At 42.9% G+C, this 19,447-nt stretch overlaps 1 protein-coding gene across 1 annotated transcript in view; it reads left to right on the top strand.

The window, feature by feature from the left end:
• Positions 1-236: 236 nt before the first annotated feature.
• Positions 237-19,447, top strand: part of PALMD (palmdelphin) — a 39,692-nt gene continuing 20,481 nt past the window's right edge. The window contains exons 1-2 of the mRNA XM_078854084.1: positions 237-501; positions 9,661-9,741. Coding sequence (XP_078710210.1) covers positions 457-501; positions 9,661-9,741 — 126 coding nt within the window. The 5' untranslated portion in view covers positions 237-456. The remainder of the gene's footprint in view (positions 502-9,660; positions 9,742-19,447) is intronic.

Below are 19,447 nucleotides of genomic sequence, written 5' to 3'. Positions count from 1 at the left end.
GTCCGCAGCATATTGCTTTAAACTTTTTTCATTAAAGACATACATATGAGGAAAAGTGGCATGTGTCTGAGTGCATTTGTGCCATGTTCCTGGAAATTGTGCTTTGGACATGAAATAGTTAAAGAAACTATGGCCAGCTAACTGTGCACATTAAAACAAAGAGTTGGCAGCTTCTGAAGGAAAAGGGCTTGTGCTCCACTGTTCAAACTTGTCTGTCAGCTCATGCCAGCATTCTCCACGGCTGCCTCCCCACCGCACCCTCATTACATGTGGTCTGCCTCGGCTGATCTGCTCATCTGTTCAGAGACTCGTCGGATAAGTCAGGCATTCTCCCTTCTCTCTGCTGTGGAATTGGATCACAAACCACCCCGCTTTTCTTGAAACCCTCACAGGTGGCTCTTTGCCTGTGGTATCATTTCTTCTCCCTTCACCGCTTGTCTGTTTTTAATTTCCAGAATGGAAGAAGCTGAACTGCTGAAGGAAAGATTCCAGGCCATAACAGTAAGTGCTTACAGTTATAACTCATGAGGATAGTCTTCGAAAAAGCAATGTATTAATGCAGTACTGTATGTTTTCTGAAGAATCATTTGTTCCATAAAGGAACAAGAAAAGGCATCTATTTCTGCTTGAAATGGTTACTTTTCCTTTATTTTTCTTTGTAGGTTATACGCTGTGATACAGTAAATTTTATTATGGTTTAATAGGTTTGAAGACTAAAGCCAGTGCACTGAAGTCATTATTATACCTCATATCATACATACATACATAATGCTATCTTCATATCAGAGTGTGTGTGTGTTTGAAGGACGCCAGGTCAAAAAGCAGGTCTTCTTGAGCTAGAAGCTCTGCAACTGATAAATTACCATATTTCACAGGCAAAAAGTAACACTGCAGGATTTCTAATTTCTGCAAATGTTAAAGCTTAAGTTATAAAAGTCAGAAGGAAGAGCATGGGCTGACTGAATTCTAAGCTATCAGCTTTCTGTAGAACAACAGATTGAGGGATATTTATAAAGAATGTAATGTATGCCAAAGACTGTAGAAGACACCTTCATTCCTGCTCTAAACAGAATTCTGCTTTGAAAGTCTGAACTTTTTTTTTTTTGGGGGGGGGGGGGGGGGAAGGGACTTTTTGATCTCTTTAAAACAAGGAGCATAGATGGCGAAAGTTAATGTAACAAAAAAAAGTCACTCAAATCTACAGGACCCTGATTTAACCCCCAACAAAATCAATTAGATTAGAGAAGGGTTAAATTGGGGCAGACTTCAGCTCTGGGTGAGAAAAAAGAAAAGAAAATCTGTAGTAGGATAGTTCAGATTTGATTAATTACAGGCAACCTTTAAGCCAGTGCCTTTATTTTCAAGGTCCCCCCCCCACACACACACACACGCTCTCGCTCTCTCCATATGGTGGGTTAGTATTACATGATCTTGCAATTAGCTGACAAAGATTATATAGCCTGGATAAATAGCCAATGGCATTAAAAAACCTGACCAGCACTAAGCACATCATGGATAAACATGAAGGATCCTCGATGGAAATACTGATAAAGAGTTGAACTGGAGTTTGTTTTTACTTGTTGCATCTTAAAACACCACCCATCTACTAGACACTAGGTGGAAGCACAGCAAACAGCATATTCATTTAAGGCCTGATCAATTCCCCCCTAAGATCTTTGGATGCGTTTTCATTAATTTTAATGGGATCTAGACCAGGCTCAAGCTGCAACCTGGTTTTCAGTGCACAGCCTCAAAGCTGAGAAGTTTTTTAGAGGGTTATCAGATGGAATAGCTGGAAGGGGTTGCACTTTTCTCTCTCCACACAAACACTTGAGAAGCAGTTTTTAAAGACTTGTGACCGCTTCCTATATCCTCTGCTGCCTATTATAAGGCATGGGGAGTCAGGCTTGGGGTTTTAGCCAGGTTCTTATATATTGCACTTGCTGCCTGAAGCAAATACTTTCCCCTAACTGTAGAATCTGTAATATTTGCCATAGCAAACTCAAACTAAGACAAAAACCAGGGCTAAGTCCTCCCTTCCATGGGAAAAGGTCCTGGTGATGTCAAGGAATTATGACGTGATTGGAATAACAGAGACTTGGTGGGATAACTCACATGACTGGAGTACTGTCATGGATGGTTATAAACTGTTCAGGAAGGACAGGCAGGGCAGAAAAGGTGGGGGAGTAGCACTGTATGTAAGGGAGCAGTATGACTGCTCAGAGCTCCGGTACGAAACTGCAGGAAAACCTGAGTGTCTCTGGATTAAGTTTAGAAGTGTGAGCAACAAGAGTGATGTAGTGGTGGGAGTCTGCTATAGACCACCGGACCAGGGGGATGAGGTGGATGAGGCTTTCTTCCGGCAACTCGCAGAAGCTACTAGATCGCACGCCCTGGTTCTCATGGGTGACTTTAATTTTCCTGATATCTGCTGGGAGAGCAATACAGCAGTGCATAGACAATCCAGGAAGTTTTTGGAAAGCGTAGGGGACAATTTCCTGGTGCAAGAGCTAGAGGAGCCAACTGCGGGGGAGCTTTTCTTGACCTGCTGCTCACAAACAGGGAAGAATTAGTGGGGGAAGCAAAAGTGGATGGGAATCTGGGAGGCAGTGACCATGAGTTGGTTGAGTTCAGGATCCTGACACAGGGAAGAAAGGTAAGCAGCAGGATACGGACTCTGGACTTCAGGAAAGCAGATTTCGACTCCCTCAGGGAACGGATGGGTAGGATCCCCTGGGGGACTAACATGAAGGGGAAAGGAGTCCAGGAGAGCTGGCTGTATTTCAAGGAATCCCTGTTGAGGTTACAGGTTATGTGTCGAAAGAATAGTAAATATGGCAGGCGACCAGCTTGGCTTAACGGTGAAATCCTAGCGGATCTTAAACATAAAAAAGAAGCTTACAAGAAGTCGAAGGTTGGACATATGACCAGGGAAGAGTATAAAAATATTGCTCGGGTATGTAGGAATGAAATCAGGAGGGCCAAATTGCACCTGGAGCTGCAGCTAGCAAGAGATGTCAAGAGTAACAAGAAGGGTTTCTTCAGGCATGTTGGCAACAAGAAGAAAGCCAAGGAAAGTGTGGGCCCCTTACTGAATGAGGGAGGCAACCTAGTGACAGAGGATGTGGAAAAAGCTAATGTGCTCAATGCTTTTTTTGCCTCTATCTTCACTAACAAGGACAGCTCCCAGACTGCTGCGCTGGGCATCACAACATGGGGAGTAGATGGCCAGCCCTCTGTGGAGAAAGAGGTGGTTAGGGACTATTTAGAAAAGCTGGACGTGCACAAATCCATGGGGCCGGACCAGTTGCATCCGAGAGTGCTAAAGGAATTGGCGGCTGTGATTGCAGAGCCATTGGCCATTATCTTTGAAAACTCGTGGCGAACGGGGGAAGTCCCGGATGACTGGAAAAAGGCTAATGTAGTGCCAATCTTTAAAAAAGGGAAGAAGGAGGATCCTGGGAACTACAGGCCAGTCAGCCTCACTTCAGTCCCCAGAAAAATCATGGAGCAGGTCCTCAAAGACTCAATCCTGAAGCACTTACATGAGAGGAAAGTGATCAGGAAGAGTCAGCATGGATTCACCAAGGGAAGGTCATGCCTGATTAATCTAATCGCCTTCTGTGATGAGATTACTGGTTCTGTGGATGAAGGGAAAGCAGTGGATGTACTGTTTCTTGACTTTAGCAAAGCTTTTGACATGGTCTCCCACAGTATTCTTGTCAGCAAGTTAAAGAAGTATGGGCTGGATGAATGCACTATAAGGTGGGTAGAAAGTTGGCTAGATTGTCGGGCTCAATGGGTAGTGATCAATGGCTCCATGTCTAGTTGGCAGCCGGTGTCAAGTGGAGTGCCCCAGGGGTCAGTCCTGCGGCCGGTTTTGTTCAATATCTTCATAAATGATCTGGAGGATGGTGTGGATTGCACTCTCAGCAAATTTGCGGAGGATACTAAACTGGGAGGAGTGGTAGATACGCAGGAGGGCAGGGATAGAATACAGAGGGACCTAGACAAATTGGAGGATTGGGCCAAAAGAAATCTGATGAGGTTCAATAAGGATAAGTGCAGGGTCCTGCACTTAGGACGGAAGAACCCAATGCACAGCTACGGACTAGGGACCGAATGGCTAGGCAGCAGTTCTGCGGAAAAGGACCTAGGAGTGACAGTGGACGAGAAGCTGGATATGAGTCAGCAGTGTGCCCTTGTTGCCAAGAAGGCCAATGGCATTTTGGGATGTATAAGTAGGGGCATAGCAAGCAGATCGAGGGACGTGATCGTTCCCCTCTATTCGACATTGGTGAGGCCTCATCTGGAGTACTGTGTCCAGTTTTGGGCCCCACACTACAAGAAGGATGTGGATAAATTGGAGAGAGTCCAGTGAAGGGCAACAAAAATGATTAGGGGTATGGAACACATGACTTATGAGGAGAGGCTGAGGGAACTGGGATTGTTTAGTCTGCAGAAGAGAAGAATGAGGGGGGATTTGATAGCTGCTTTCAACTACCTGAGAGGTGGTTCCAGAGAGGATAGTTCTAGACTATTCTCAGTGGTAGAAGAGGACAGGACAAGGAGTAATAGTCTCAAGTTGCAGTGGGGGAGGTTTAGGTTGGATATTAGGAAAAACTTTTTCACTAGGAGGGTGGTGAAATACTGGAATGCGTTACCTAGGGAGGTGGTAGAATCTCCTTCCTTAGAAGTTTTAAGTTCAGGCTTGACAAAGCCCTGGCTGGGATGATTTAATTGGGGATTGGTCCTGCTGTGAGCAGGGGGTTGGACTAGATGACCTCCTGAGGTCCCTTCCAACCCTGATATTCTATGGTTCTATGAAAAGCAGTAGTGGAAGTACTTGGGAACAGTTCTAGATCACAGTGTTTCCTTGGCCTCATCCCATTAGGGTGACATTTCCCTCCCTGCAGAAGAGATGAGGGTGTGTCCTTAAAAGGCTATTGTCTACTTGGATGAACAACAAGCACTCCCAGGAATCCTTGTAAAAGCAAAGGTGCACAGGCTGGCTGGTTTGCTGTTCTGATAGCTCTAACAATACGGACCCTCTGCTGGGGGACCTCACAGACAGGAGAAGAAGATGGAACTGCTGGGAATGAAAGACTATGGGTGCATTAGGACTTCTGTGTCAGATAACGTTGATAGGTCTGTATTTTCTTATGAAGTATACTTCTCCAGCTCTGGTGGAGAGTGCTAAACATTGGCTCCACCCTACCAAAGATACACATTCACAAGCAGTGGAACCACAAAACCATATACAGTTAGCCTGGATTAGAAATTGGAAGATCCATGATGTGAGACTGCTGTCTCTTCCCTTCCCCTCCCACAGGGTTTGCACAGATTCCTCCCCTCCGCACATGAATTTTGAAGGGCTTAAGGTGACCCTGAGTATTTAGTTAGGCAAGACTCCCATAGACTACAATGGGAGTAAAAAATTAAGGCACTGGGCCATGTCCCACTTTGGTATATGGATGAGAGAAAGGGGCGTAGGTGCCTCTTCACCCTCACACAAACAGGGCAGCTCTCTCTCCCCATTATGAAGAGTGCTAAGAGGAGTCTTGCCTGTAAGCCTCATCTTCAAGGAGTGTCCATACCCAGCTGACTAATACTTAACATTCATTCAAAAAAAAAATAAAATGAAGGAGTACTTGTGGCACCTTAGAGACTAACACATTTATCTGAGCATAAGCTTTCGTGAGCTACAGCTCACTTCATCGGATACATGCAGTGGGAAAATTTCCCACTGTATACATTCGATGAAGTGAGAAAATTTCCCACTGTATACATTCGATGAAGTGAGCTGTAGCTCACGAAAACTTATGCTCTAATAAATGTGTTAGTCTTTAAGGTGCCACAAGTACTCCTTTTCTTTTTACGGATACAGACTAACATGGCTGCTACTCTGAAACCTAACATTCATTCAGTTATTTAAAATGTTCAAACCGCTGTGCAGACCCTGTACAGACAGCAGTAAGATCTAGACAATGCACAGCAAAGTGCAGCTTAGGGAATGCCCCAACCTGCTTTAAATCCTTTCATGACTAGCAGGCTGCACATGTACTCAGACTGTGTGTGGAATTTGGCCCACTGTGTTCAACAATCAATTTCAGACGAAGTGCTGTCCATACAGCACCAAAAATTTTTTTTACTTTACTTAGTTAATGGGTAGTTACTTAGGGAGGTGTTAGCAATAGCCACAGATATTATGAAGGATGCAAGTACAAAACCTGAAGATGAAGCAGAGCATAGGAGGAAACATGGGGGTAAAGTAAAATAAATGTGCGAGGAGTTCGCTTAAAAAAAAAATGATTCCTTCTTTTAATGTTGTACATTGATCTCATTTTCAGTTGGATTGGTTTTTTTTTTGTTGTTTGTTTCTTTATTCTACTTTTATCCCTTTAGGATTGCCTTTTTGTATAGTATTCTTATACACTACTCTGTAACTAACTACTGTGTTAGTTTGGATACAGTACAGAAAAATGGTTCAAGAGGAAATTATTGTTATCGCAGGATTTTTGTCATTTTGAAAGTGTATTTGCTGCCTGATTGTTTACTTTGACCTCTTAATGCTAAAATAAGATTTTTTTTTAAGTGAGTATGTGGACTCCCAGGGCATCTTTCATAATTTACTATTTGTACCAAAGTTAGCACTGGTATATTTTAGCATAAACTTAAGCTGGGTGCATTCTCTGGCTTAAAGTGTGACTATCAAGAAAACACGTTCCTTAGAAAATGGACCAGCCTGAAAATGTGTGTAGTCAGTCAGTTCAATGATGACGTTTTCAGAATCCACAAAAAGAGAGAGCCTGGAGTGACTCTGAAGTCCAAAGCATGATGCGCATGCTCATGAGCAGATTGGGCAGACAAAGTCATCGGTGAGCACCTTGGTAACTATAGCAGTAGTAACAGGTTTCAGAGTAGCAGCCGTGGTAGTCTGTATTCGCAAAAAGAAAAGGAGTACTTGTGGCACCTTAGAGACTAACCAATTTATCTGAGCATAAGCTTTCGTGAGCTACAGCTCACTTCATCGGATGCATCCAATGAAGTGAGCTGTAGCTCACGAAAGCTTATGCTCAGATAAATTGGTTAGTCTCTAAGGTGCCACAAGTACTCCTTTTCTTATAGCAGTAGTATGATGCTTTTACCTTGCAGCTAATAATCTATTATTGATGTCCTCTTCAAAGGCTTGGAAAGCTCTGAGTGTTGTGTGCTGATCTATTTAATGCAGCCTTCTCAAGATCATCCAGTTTTATTGCACCAAAGTGTATGCTGTTCTTGATGCTGTCCTTGTAGTACTTTCTGGGGCAGCCTTGAGTCCAGTGTCCTTGTGCCAATTCTCCATAGAAAATTTTTCTGGGGAGTCGATATTCAGGCATCCTAATGAGGTGTCCAACCCAGCGTAATTGGGCTTTTCTCAGCATGGCCTAGATGCTTATGGCATTTGACTTTTGGAGAACCTCCAGGTTGATAATTTTGTCCTGCCAGCAGATCCCCATAATGATGAGCAGAGATTGCATATGAAAGTCCTCTAGGTGTTTGATATGCCATTTGTATGGTGTCCAGGTCTCACAGCCGTAGAGAAGAGATGTGAGCACAAAAGAATTATAAAGTTTTATTTTTGTTGAGAGGGTTATGTTGTGAGATTTCAGGACTGTGTTAAGTAACTTTCCTAATGACTGAGAAGCTTTCTGTATCCTATTCTGTAAATGCAGGCTGACTTAGTGACCTGTTCATCTAATGATTGGATTAATTCAGGAACACTTATACAGTGATATTAGGAAAGTTCTGTATTAAAGAAAGCTGTGAAGTTCAGAGATGGCATATTCTTGAAATCAGAATAAACGGAACAGTAAGAAATCTATGATAGCAGTTCTTAGCCAAAGCATATTTTATAATAGATGCTGCTGACAAACACCACCCACAAATATCTTAAATCCATTGGTAGTTAGGCAAATGAGTTACAGAAGAACAAAGAATCTTTGATGGATAAATGTTATAGGGACTGTGTCAAGCTATATTCCAAATCTAAACTCACCTTTAAAAGTTGTATCTTGTATCGCAGAGGTAGGTCAGTAGCACCTTTCAGGGAGATGGAAAACAGAAGTTATGTCCACTTGTCATTTGACACTTTTCAGAAGAGAAAGTGTGTCAATGCCAATTCACTTACTACATTCCAACATGAGGCAATCATACTCTGCCAAGCTACATTCCTCCCCGTGTACTTCCAATTGATTAGGTGTTTATCACTTGCTGTCTCCCCCAGACAGGTACTGTTCCTACCAAGGGTCACACAGTTGACAGCCTTCACACGAGAAGTGGCTGACTTTCAAAAGCAAATGAAGGGCTTCTCTGATAGCACACTAGCAATTCCTGTGTCTTGAGGCTACATCTCCATTAAGGCAGGTCCAACATCAATCAAACACACATGTTCCATCTCAATCATAAGGGGGAAAATAAACCATCACTGCAGGGCAGTTTCCTTAGTCATGGCCCCTAACTGTAATGCCAAAACAGGGCAGCATCTCCCCACCCCTATCCCAAAATGTTCATAAATGATCAAAATATAAAAGGATTGCCTTGCACCAAGGAAGGCTTCTCTTCCCCTATTTACTCCTTTTCTTGCTTGGATCAGGCATTTCCAGGCAAGACAGTGGAGTAAAGACCAGCTCCTCTCCCTTCCAAAAAGAGACTGAGCAATCCTTTGGGAGATGCCACTTCCCTTTTCTCCACAGCTGTCACTTCCTCCTCCTAACAGCTAGGCTCATCCTGACTACTCTTTCCACCAGGTTTGGCAGCTCAGGTAGTCTTTGAGAACCAAACGTCTTCCTCTTTGCCCAGTAGAGGGGCATAGCCTTTTCCTAAGTGACATGGGAGGCCCATACACCCCGTCAGAGACCCCTATATGCAGTCTTTTATAACCTCTAGTCATTACATCAGTTTTTACTATGGTGCATCAGTTACTGTATAGAACAGCAGGTGAGACATGAGTTAGTTATTGCCCTACCACACATTAATGTAAATGAATAGGTGCCAAAGTTGTTATATCTAATAGCAGTACTTTGTGGAAGCAATGACTGGCAGCAGAGTGGCCCGTTAGGGGTGCTTGTAATGGTACAAGTTACTCTGTGCTTGATTCAATGCCTACTGAAGTCAATAGGAGTCTTTCTTTTTACTTCAAAGGGAGTTGGATTAAGTCATCTATCACCATTGTATGTTCTCCCCTGATTCAGGAGGCCACTGAAAGTGGTACTGGAACAATTTTTATAGTGGGGGTACTGAGAGCCATTGAACCAAACTGTATATGATGAAAACCACTTTAAGCCAGGGGGTGCAGCAGCACCCCCAGCATCTATGCCACTGGGCGCCAAATCAGTAGTCTCCTGGTGACCGGTAGAGCAGCCACAAGTTTATTTTATATTATGGCAGCTATCTGTGGCTCCAAGAGGTCATCCCAGCATGTGAGAATTGCCTGGGTGTAGGGACATTCCAGGCATAACCCTTTCCCTTAGCCATGACCTCTGTGCTGTAAATAGGAAGGAAGATGGTGCTGTGGTGGTGCTGTATCACTTGAGAATTCCCCTCGGAGGTCCAAGTTAAAGCACCAAAGCAGTGACATGTCATTTTTAAAATTAATTTGTGGGTTTTTTAAATTTCCAGGACAAGAGAAAGCTTCAGGAAGAAATCACACAGAAGCGTCTTAAAGTAGAAGAAGAAAAATTAAAATACCAGCATTTGAAGGTATTATTTTGTCAATATCAGCAGCTTGTTATTCAACATTTCAAAATATCTATAAGAGTCAAATAATAAAACACAAGGAAAGTCCTAGCCCTGCTATTAGCATTAGGCACGACTGCTATAATTAAGTGTTGCTTCAGCCTTCAATCTAAGCGTCCTTACATTTATGGGTTTAAAACATGCCTTTACTGTTACATTTGCAGAACAGTTTTGAGTTTTACCAGGACTCCAATGGACTTTAATAGGCATCGTGCAAAAGCTTCACACAAAGGGGTTAATGTTGTTTGATAATTTTTGTATCTTAAAGTGAGATCAGAACCAGAAATAATTCCCAGCTTAAAACTGGGCTTCACATGTCAGACTGAGTGTGTTCACATCATAATTTCAGCACAAAATGCAATATAATCATGGGATGCAACCAAATGGCAAATAACAGCTTCTTGCTAAAATCATTGAGTAGCAGATTATTTTTATCTGGCAAAACATCTATCAATTTATTTAATGCATCTCCTAAATGAAATAATGTTGTGACCCTGTATGGGAAGCATATAGGAGAAGCGTCTGCAAATTTTGCACCGATGTCAGACTTGGCAAGTTCACATTAGTATGGTGTTCAAAACACTGATGTGACCGGACAGCCTGGAAGGGCCACACTGAGAATGCTACACTCAGGGCAGACTCCAAGGATTAGGGCAGACAATACCTCAAACTGCGGGTTTATTCTGTAATTAGATTCACAAAGCCAGTAATAAAATAACTTCTCTAATACCATGTTGGTTAACAAGAAACCAAATACAGCCCCCTTTAAGCGTTTCACACTTGACTCCCATCTAGACAGCCAAGTCTAGTATAGTGAGGGGTTATTGAAAACCTGATTCACCACAGGTGAGTTTCACCAATCCCAAAGGACGGGACACTTATCCCCAGGTCAATATGAGTCTCAGATCTTACCCAATAATCACGCCAATCGTTAATAGCTAAATCTAAGATTTGAATAATAAAAGGAAAAAAAGAGTTGCAAATGGTTAAAAGATCAATATACATACAAATGTGTGTAAAGTCCTTGGGTCAGTTTCATAGCAGAGATGGTGTGGCTGCTGATTTGTAAAAGTCTTTCTGGAATCAATTTAGGCAGTCCAGATATAGAGTCTGTCCCAGTCTTTCCACGCATCTTCCAGGTTATTCCAAATCATTATTTGAAAGATGTCTGTTTTACAACTTGTACTTTCTCTGTTCAAAGTTTAAGCAGACTAGGGATGAAAAAAGATTAGGCCCAGGGCTTCCTTCTAGTTCTTCTAGCAGGCTGACAAGCTTCCTCACAGATATTGTCACAGCAGGGCCTTCTCCGGAGGAAGAATACACAATGTATTCAAAGCAAGGTCTTTGCTTTGAAGCTAATCTTCTATTTCTTATGCATACACTGGTAAACTAGTTACACTCATTCACATAAGGCAATTAACCAGCCATGCATTGTAACGGAGATATTTAAACCAAAGACAATGTGGATAATATTATTAGTTTCCTGCAGTATCTTATATCTTTGATCTTAAGGTTAACTGGACACAGTTGCATACATAATTAAGGCAAATAAGACATGAAAGGGAATTAGCATCGACAAGATAATCCGCTTACATTGTTAAACTTCTAACAAGATATAGGTAAACACAGACCAATACACTTAGCGGCTACTCTTGATTCCTATTATTACAAATGAATGAGCTGATTGCTAGTCTAGTACAGCTCTTTGAAATTCACATACAAGTAGATTGTCTTGATTACCATTTCAGAGTAACAGCCCTGCTAGTCTGTATTTGCAAAAAGAAAAGGAGTACTTGTGGCACCTTAGAGACTAACCAATTTATTTGAGCATAAGCTTTCGCACACCTAAAGCTTATGCTCAAATAAATTGGTTAGTCTCTAAGGTGCCACAAGTACTCCTTTTCTTTTCAATTACCATTGTAATGCCTTCTGTTACATTGTTATGGGTCATACACAGGTTGGCTGGTCTGTCCGGTGTCACAACTGATGACTCAAATGCTCCACCTCTTCAATCATATTATTTAAAAAATGGGGTGACTATTTTCTCAGGCGTCCCTTCTGCCTAGGACAGATTGGCATTTCAAGTAATTTGAATAGGACATAATGCTTGCTTCTTGAAAGTATGTAGAACTGATATTCTGCTATCATAAAGATCCTAAGCATATCTTGCCCCCTATTAATTGCGTGTCTGGAAGGAGGCATCTAGCAAAGGGGTATTGATTTCAAAAACAGGGGTTTGGCTTGCTTTCCTGAACAAGTTACACAGAATCGCCTCTCCCACGACACAGAAGTGTATCTAGAACTGAAACATCTTCAAATTAAGCACAGGTAGCCGGTCCCATTCATCTTCCTCTTTCACCCACACAAGAACATAGGAAGCTGTGTTTGCCATGCTAGATCATTACATCCTTCAGTGCCATGTCCTACTGCTTTAGAGGAAGGCAGGAAAAACTGCAATGAACCTGACCCGTTGTGCAGTGCTATATGTGGAAAAAGAAATCCTCTCCTCCATAAAACCTGCAACTAACAGACTGCAGGCAAATCATTTGCTTGTCCCGGTTTTGGCACATATACATATGAAGTAGTAATTTCAAGGGGATAATACCCTATTCTTATACACTTCAAATATTGACAGCACCAGAGGGCTCTGTTCTTGACTATTACGTCTAGGCCATTGGTAGGCAACCTGCAGCCCATCAGGGTAATCCGCTGGCAGGCCATGAGACAGTTTGTTTACATTGACCGTCCACAGGCACAGCCACCTGCAGCTCCCAGTGGCCGTGGTTTACCGTTCCTGGCCAATGGGAGCCGTGGGAAGCGGTGGCCAGCATGTCCCTGTGGCTCGCGCCACTTCCTGCAGCTCCCATTGGCCAGGAACGGCGAATCGTGGCAACTGAGAGCTGTAGGGACCCATGCCTGCGGACAGTCAATGTCCGCAAAATGTCTCATGGCCTGCAATCAGCTAACCCTGATGGGCTGCATGCGGCCCGCAGGTTGCCCGCCACTGCTCTAGGCCCTACCTTGACTCAAATAGTGGATTTAAAAGATTTGTCTCTCTGTGTCCCCAAGCACTTGCAGTAAGTGAAATATCTTCCTATACTTAAGGAAAGGGAGGCCACGTGATCTTGCAATCACTGCAGCATGGCAAATGGGGCCCAATGTCACCGGTGGCCAGTGATGCTCAATCCCATTTTAAGTCCCCTCTAGCTCTTCTTTCATAATAATGGTTTTTGCAACCTTCCATCATATTTAAGCCTGGCAATATCTCCAGATATCTTATTTGCCGTTCTCTGGGCTATTGAAACTCAAATATCTCTTTCCACGTGCTTCCCAAAACAGTATACAGTATTAGGAACACGAGTGTGCCGCTATTTAAGATAGCATCATTGTAGTATATTCAATACTATTTATTTTCTGTCCTTATATGAACAAACTCAAGCATCCCTTTTGTTCTTATTAATGCTAGGGCATGCTGAAGGGCAACTCCCCACCCCCCCGGCCACCTTTCAAGGACATGAAATTGCCTCAGTTTTAGTAGAAGTTAAGATGCCATGTGGAACTGGGGGACATAGTGACTATGGAGATTCTTTCCCCTTGTTCCTGGTATCTTAAAATATACAAAAACAATCCCTATGTTGCAGGAATAATGACCTATAATTATTTTAAATAGTACAAGTGTACACACTGCCCTGCACAGGTGCGTATTAAAGACAAGATCTTCAGTTGGTATATATCAGTCACACTAACTTAGTGTCTGGTCCTTGAGAGCTATTTTTTTCAGAACCCAATTGTATATGGGTATGGATATGGATACACACACACACACGCTCACACACACACACACACACACACGCTCACACAGTTTGAGGAGTGAGAGGGTGGGAGGGAGGGGAAGAGAAGAGAATGACTTTAAGGGCTCTTTAGTTTGTGAGCAGTAATTTCCTACCCCAATATTACCAGTGCATGTTCCTTGGTCACTGCATTAGAAACCATGTAGAAGCCACTTTACGTTGATCATGGTGGACAAAAAGACAGGTAGATGTGTCGCAAGTACAAGGCATAGTCTAACTTTCAAACTAGATGTGTTTGAAAGTTGCACACGGTACACCAAAGTGATTTAGGCATCTAACGCCCATTGACTTTCACTTTTGAAAATGGTACTTCTAGTCCATCTCCATTCTGCTAATGCAGAATATTTCATTCATTTGAATTTGTTCCCTATTACACAATTATCAGTACTTTTTCCAGTCTATCTTTCAATGACCCACACAATGGAACAAAGTTGTTCCTGATACTCAGACTGGATTTTTCCTTTCCTAATTTTGTCCTATGATTCCTGTGTGTACTCCCTGGTACCAGCCTAAGTACATTATTCTCTTTCATTAGTGTTTACTCTCTTTGGGTATTGTTGGCTATCCTATCCCACTTTAGTAGTTTCAGCTAAGCTACTAAAAGAGCTAATTATCTATATTTCCCCATTAATCAAATCCTCTGTTCCCCAAATAACTTTGCTTGCTCTTCTCTGAACTACCTCTAATTTGTCAGTGTCTTTCTGGTAATGAAAGGTTTCAGAGTAGCAGCCGTGTTAGTCTGTATTTGCAAAAAGAAAAGGAGTACTTGTGGCACCTTAGAGACTAACCAATTTATTTGAGCATAAGCTTTCGTGAGCTACTCACGAAAGCTTATGCTCAAATAAATTGGTTAGTCTCTAAGGTGCCACAAGTACTCCTTTTCTTTTTGGTAATGAAGTGTCAGAATAGAATTTAATATCCCCATGTGTGGCCACAGCAGAGCCATATGGAGAGGGATTACCATCCCCTTTTCCATGACTGGTTGTATTAGCACACAATATATAAACCAAGATTATATTGGCCTGTTTTGCTTGCATATTACACAGCAAGCTGATCTCTCATTAACCATCCACTATCACCCCTAGATCTAGTTTAACATTATGGCTTTCCAGGTTTGTCCCTTTCACTGAATTGCTTTGTGTTGCGTCACTTTTCTCCATCCCATAACTATGGGCTACTTGCTCCTCTCCAGTATGGTGGTAGAGGGAAACAAGACTGGGCAGGTAAGCCCCCAACCTGAATGAGGCTTTCATGGATTAGCCCCCTTACAGCAGTCTCACTCCCGATCAGTTAGGTTAGAGCTCTGTGGGTCAGGAAAGGAGGTTCCCCAGGGCCAAGGGTAGCATGCCTCCCCTATACAGAGGGCACATTAAATCTGCATGGGAGTGATTACTGGTGCAGCCAGCAGTAACTCCCCTCTGCACCTACAATCATTCCCATTGAGAGGATGGGGAAAGGTATAGGGACCAGAGCTGTGCGGCTGGAGGTGGCGTGCAGAGAGGATGGGACTCTCATAGTTCTGGGTAGACTTTCCAGCAGATTTTATGGATCCTTTCATTTTACCTGCTGAACCTGTCTATTCCCACCCCCTTCAATGTGTCTCTGACTCTCCGAGTGCTATCTCATGGAGGTCACATGTGTTACCATCCCAGGGGTTTATTCTGTGAGAATAGTAAGTGACCCTATTTTTAAAAGCTGTTAAAATGTGAAAAACTCAGACCTCTTGCTAGATACAGTGTATGGGTTTGCATTTTGCACATTGGGAAAATAAAATATGCATCTTATGACCAGCCACAAAATTTACATCAGACTGTGGAACACCTATGCAGGGGACAAAATGATGACAGATAGCTCAGTGGTTTGAGCATTGGCCTGCTAAACCCAGGGTTGTGGGTTCAATCCTTGAGGGGGCCATTTGGGTCAAAAATTGGGGATTGGTCCTGCTTTGAGCAGGGGGTTGGACTAGATGACCTCCTGAGGTCCCTTCCAATCCTGATATTCTATGATTCTATGATTACTCCAGACTTGTTCTGTGGTCTGTGACCAGCTATACCCCACCCACCCCCCGAGCATGCTCAGGAGTTTGTTCACAGCAGTGTAATCTATTGTCAGTACCACCAGCATGACAGAATATGAACCACACGGGGCAATGATAGCATTCCAGCCATTCTGAGAGTCTTAGCTGATCATATTGTATTCACATCCTTTTCCTCTACACAATGTACAGAAGCCAACATGATATCATGCACTCAGAGGTACAAACATACTGTAGCATGCATAACTTTGTACTGTACTAGAACCACTTTCATTCTTTGTAATGAAGGAAGAGCAACATGGCTCTGCAGAAAGTTTCTGAGTCCCTAAAGGCAGCTGTTATCGCTATACCTCAATGAATTATACTGGTTTCAGTGGAGCCATGCAGGATTCTTCTCTAGCCAGAGCTTCTCCCTTTATACAACAAACATTTCCAAATTATACAGCATGTAAGCCATTCATAAAAGTGTGACTAATTAAATAAAATGTGCAAGAAAGCTATTACAGGAAATTTACCCACATTTCTTATTTTTTAGATTATTGTACTAAAATGTTTTCATAGGGATTATCCTTATAGTCCTTGTACACAAAACTTCCATTGATTCTAATAGACAATATGCATGTCTGAGAACTACAGGATCAGATCCTATGTCATATTTGGAAATTATAATCTCCTTTCACCAAAAGCAGTGCTAGGTCAATTCAAAGCAGAGCAATACCTGGAAAGTCATTACCCTGAAAGCCCTACCTATCATACACATTTAAATAAAAGATTCCTTACCTTAAATTAAAGATAGCTAATCAGATTAGATTATTGTAGGAATTGTCCTGATCTGGCAAGGGGAAGACACTCTTTGAGTGCCCAATCTTATAGATTCATCGATATTAAGGTCAAAAGGAACCATTATGATAATCTAGTCTGACCTCCTGCACAATGCAGGCCACAGAATCTCACCCATCCACTCATATTCTGGCTTAATCCCAATTATCTTCTTTCTGGTCATAGAATATCAGGGTTGGAAGGGACCTCAGGAGGTCATCTAGTCCAACCTGCTGCTCAAAGCAGGACCAATCCCCAATTTTTGCCCCAGATCCCTAAATGGCCCCCTCAAGGATTGAACTCACAACCCTGGGCTTAGGAGGCCAATGCTCAAACCACTGAGTTATCCCTCCCCCCCACAATCATGCCAAGACCAAGACACATTCATTGACAGGGCTTGGTGAAACAGTTACAGAAAGAGGATTGTGCTTGCCTTGTCAGATGTACACTGTCCTCTCTCTTGTTTTAAGTCTCTACCCCCCTTGCAATAAAATGATGTTCTGTTACTCAGAGTTATCAAATGCAAGTCCAATGGAGGCTGCATTAATATTCAGAGCTGAACAAATAATTGGGGGGTTTTGGGGCCAGTGGCCAAATTTAACTCTCCCCCACCAAAAAAAACCCAAAATTTGGTTTCTTTGAACCAAACTGGGGTTTTTTCAGTTTTTCCCTCAACAAACCAAATATTAAAAAGTGTTTGGGGGTGAAACAAAAATTTTGAATGGCAATTTAAGAGTGACATTTTGCACTGAAATAGTTTGTTTCGAATATGCTGAAATCAACAGTTTCAACCAAAAATAAGGCAAGGATTTTGGGGGAGGGGTTTGGCTGAAATGATTTGCCAAATTCATAAGGTTTCGGTCACTCCAACGGTGCCTCTTTGAATATTAAATTTGTTAATGTAAAGAAATCCACCCAGCTCTAGTAACATTTTCTTTGCCCCCTCTGCACTGGCCCCCCTTCTTAAAGGTAGGGTCCCAGAGGTGATTGCTAGCTGGGGAGTCTTTGGCAGCACTACTGTGATGGAGTTGTACTGCCTCGGAGTTGAAAAAAGGACCAGGAGGCTCCAGAGCTAGTTTGGAAGCACAGGGCTTCAGATTCTGCAGGTCCACAGATCCACAGCTTATGGAGGCAAAAAGAGCTGGCCATTCTGCCACGGGGAGGGGTGAACCCCATCCTTGTGCTCCACAAAGGAACCATCTCAGGAAAATACTGCAAGGAGAATCTCAAAGATCCTCGATCCACATTTCCCCTCCAGTGGGTACTTCCATGGAAGAAAGTGAGGGATCCAGGTGTGTGTTAGCAGCCAACGTCCACCTTTGTCACATGCGTACATGGGAACAAGTTTGAAATGGGTCTTTTGTTTGCACTCTGTCCCCAATATACCCTCCGTCTTCAACTGCCCTCCATCAATAACCCTATGTCTAGTGCAACGTGACTAAAGATTTTCAGAATCAGCCCAGTCCAAAAAAATGGGTGTGCCTTTCTTCTTTGCACAAGCACAGACCTAGCTTCTTGTGGTGGCTTAGTGGTGAATGAAACGAATCCACTTCCTGTTCAAACAGTTGTCATTAGGAAGCTGATGCTGTGCTGCCAAAATGAAGGAAGCATTTGTCAAGTTACAGATTGCTCACAGAACACAGCAAGGGGTGAACAGACTAGGGATCAGCCAAGGGCTTCAGTACCCACCAACATCCCAGGGGTGGCCTCCAATCTTAGGCTGAAATATTATGTGAACATAAAAGTAAGTCAAAATGCCAGTTTAACATCTCCTCCTAGTTGTTTTCACTAGGCATTTCAATATTGTCCTGCAAGGCAAGAGGCATTATCCATCTATGGCCCATACGATCTGAGCACTTAATCTTTGCATTTCTCCTCATGCCACCACAGTGAGGTAGGGAAAAGCTGTTCTCTTCATTTTTCAGATGGTGAACTAAAACACAAAGAAGCTAAGTGACTTGCCCAAGGTCACACAGGAAGTCTGTGGAACAGCAGGAATTTAATTCAGGTTTCCCAAGTCCCAACCATAGGACCACGCATCCTCTGCCACATCTGCATCAATCAGCAGCAGGTTGGAAAGATACAGGGAGTGCAGTTCGTAGGGATGGAAAGGCTACTCCTGGTTGTCTTCCTCAGGGCTACTCTTCCAGGCCTTCGAAGTGCAAGCACATTGAATTTGGCTTGGAGAAAGTTTCAAATGCTGATCAGCTCCTCACAGCTCAAGCCTATTTCTATTTGAAAGTGAATCTACTCAGTGAAGAAAAATGTATATATGCGTGAAAATACACCTGTAGCTTCTTAGATGCACTTTGACAAATTAACACATTTCCTCTTATTTATTTTAGATTTCAGTGTTGAGTGCCTACACTTTGCATTCTAGATGTCTTTCATTTACAAAGTCTGGGCAAGACTCTCTACACACAGTTATGGGGATTTGCATTCCTCTGGTGTGCAAAGGAGCCATAACTTTCACAAACACCCCAGAGAGAATTCACCTGTTGGAAGGGAGCTCCCTGCTGGCATAAACATGCCGGATCTGGGCCCTGTACCCAACGCATCCTTCCCCTCTCTCCCCACTCCCTCAGTCTTCCCAGCACAGGAACGCATCAGGGTAGGAAGGGGCATGCTGAAACATATCTCTAACAACCCTACACCAGTGGTGCAATTTAGAGGAACCCAGCAGCTGTGTTGAGACTAGAGCAGCTCCTGTTCTTGCACCAAGCACAACTCTGGCATAGGAGAGACTATAGCCATCTGCCCCAAAACAAGTTCTCAGACAATGGGAGTAATAACTGAGTGTGCTTTATAAGCCTGTGCAAAGTGGATCAGCAGCCACTTCATGCAGTTGACAAATATATAAATGAATAAGTGACTTAGAGCACCTTCTGTGTGATCAATTCACCAGCTCAAAAAAAATAGAAACCACAGATGAAAGACAGGCTTATGTTTTAATTAAGTAACGCTC

This window comes from Lepidochelys kempii, chromosome 8 (assembly GCF_965140285.1).
Source record: "Lepidochelys kempii isolate rLepKem1 chromosome 8, rLepKem1.hap1, whole genome shotgun sequence".
Taxonomy (NCBI): domain Eukaryota; kingdom Metazoa; phylum Chordata; order Testudines; family Cheloniidae; genus Lepidochelys; species Lepidochelys kempii.
The sequence above is the reverse complement of the archived record's forward strand: the minus strand, read 5'-3'. Positions and strand labels throughout refer to the sequence as shown.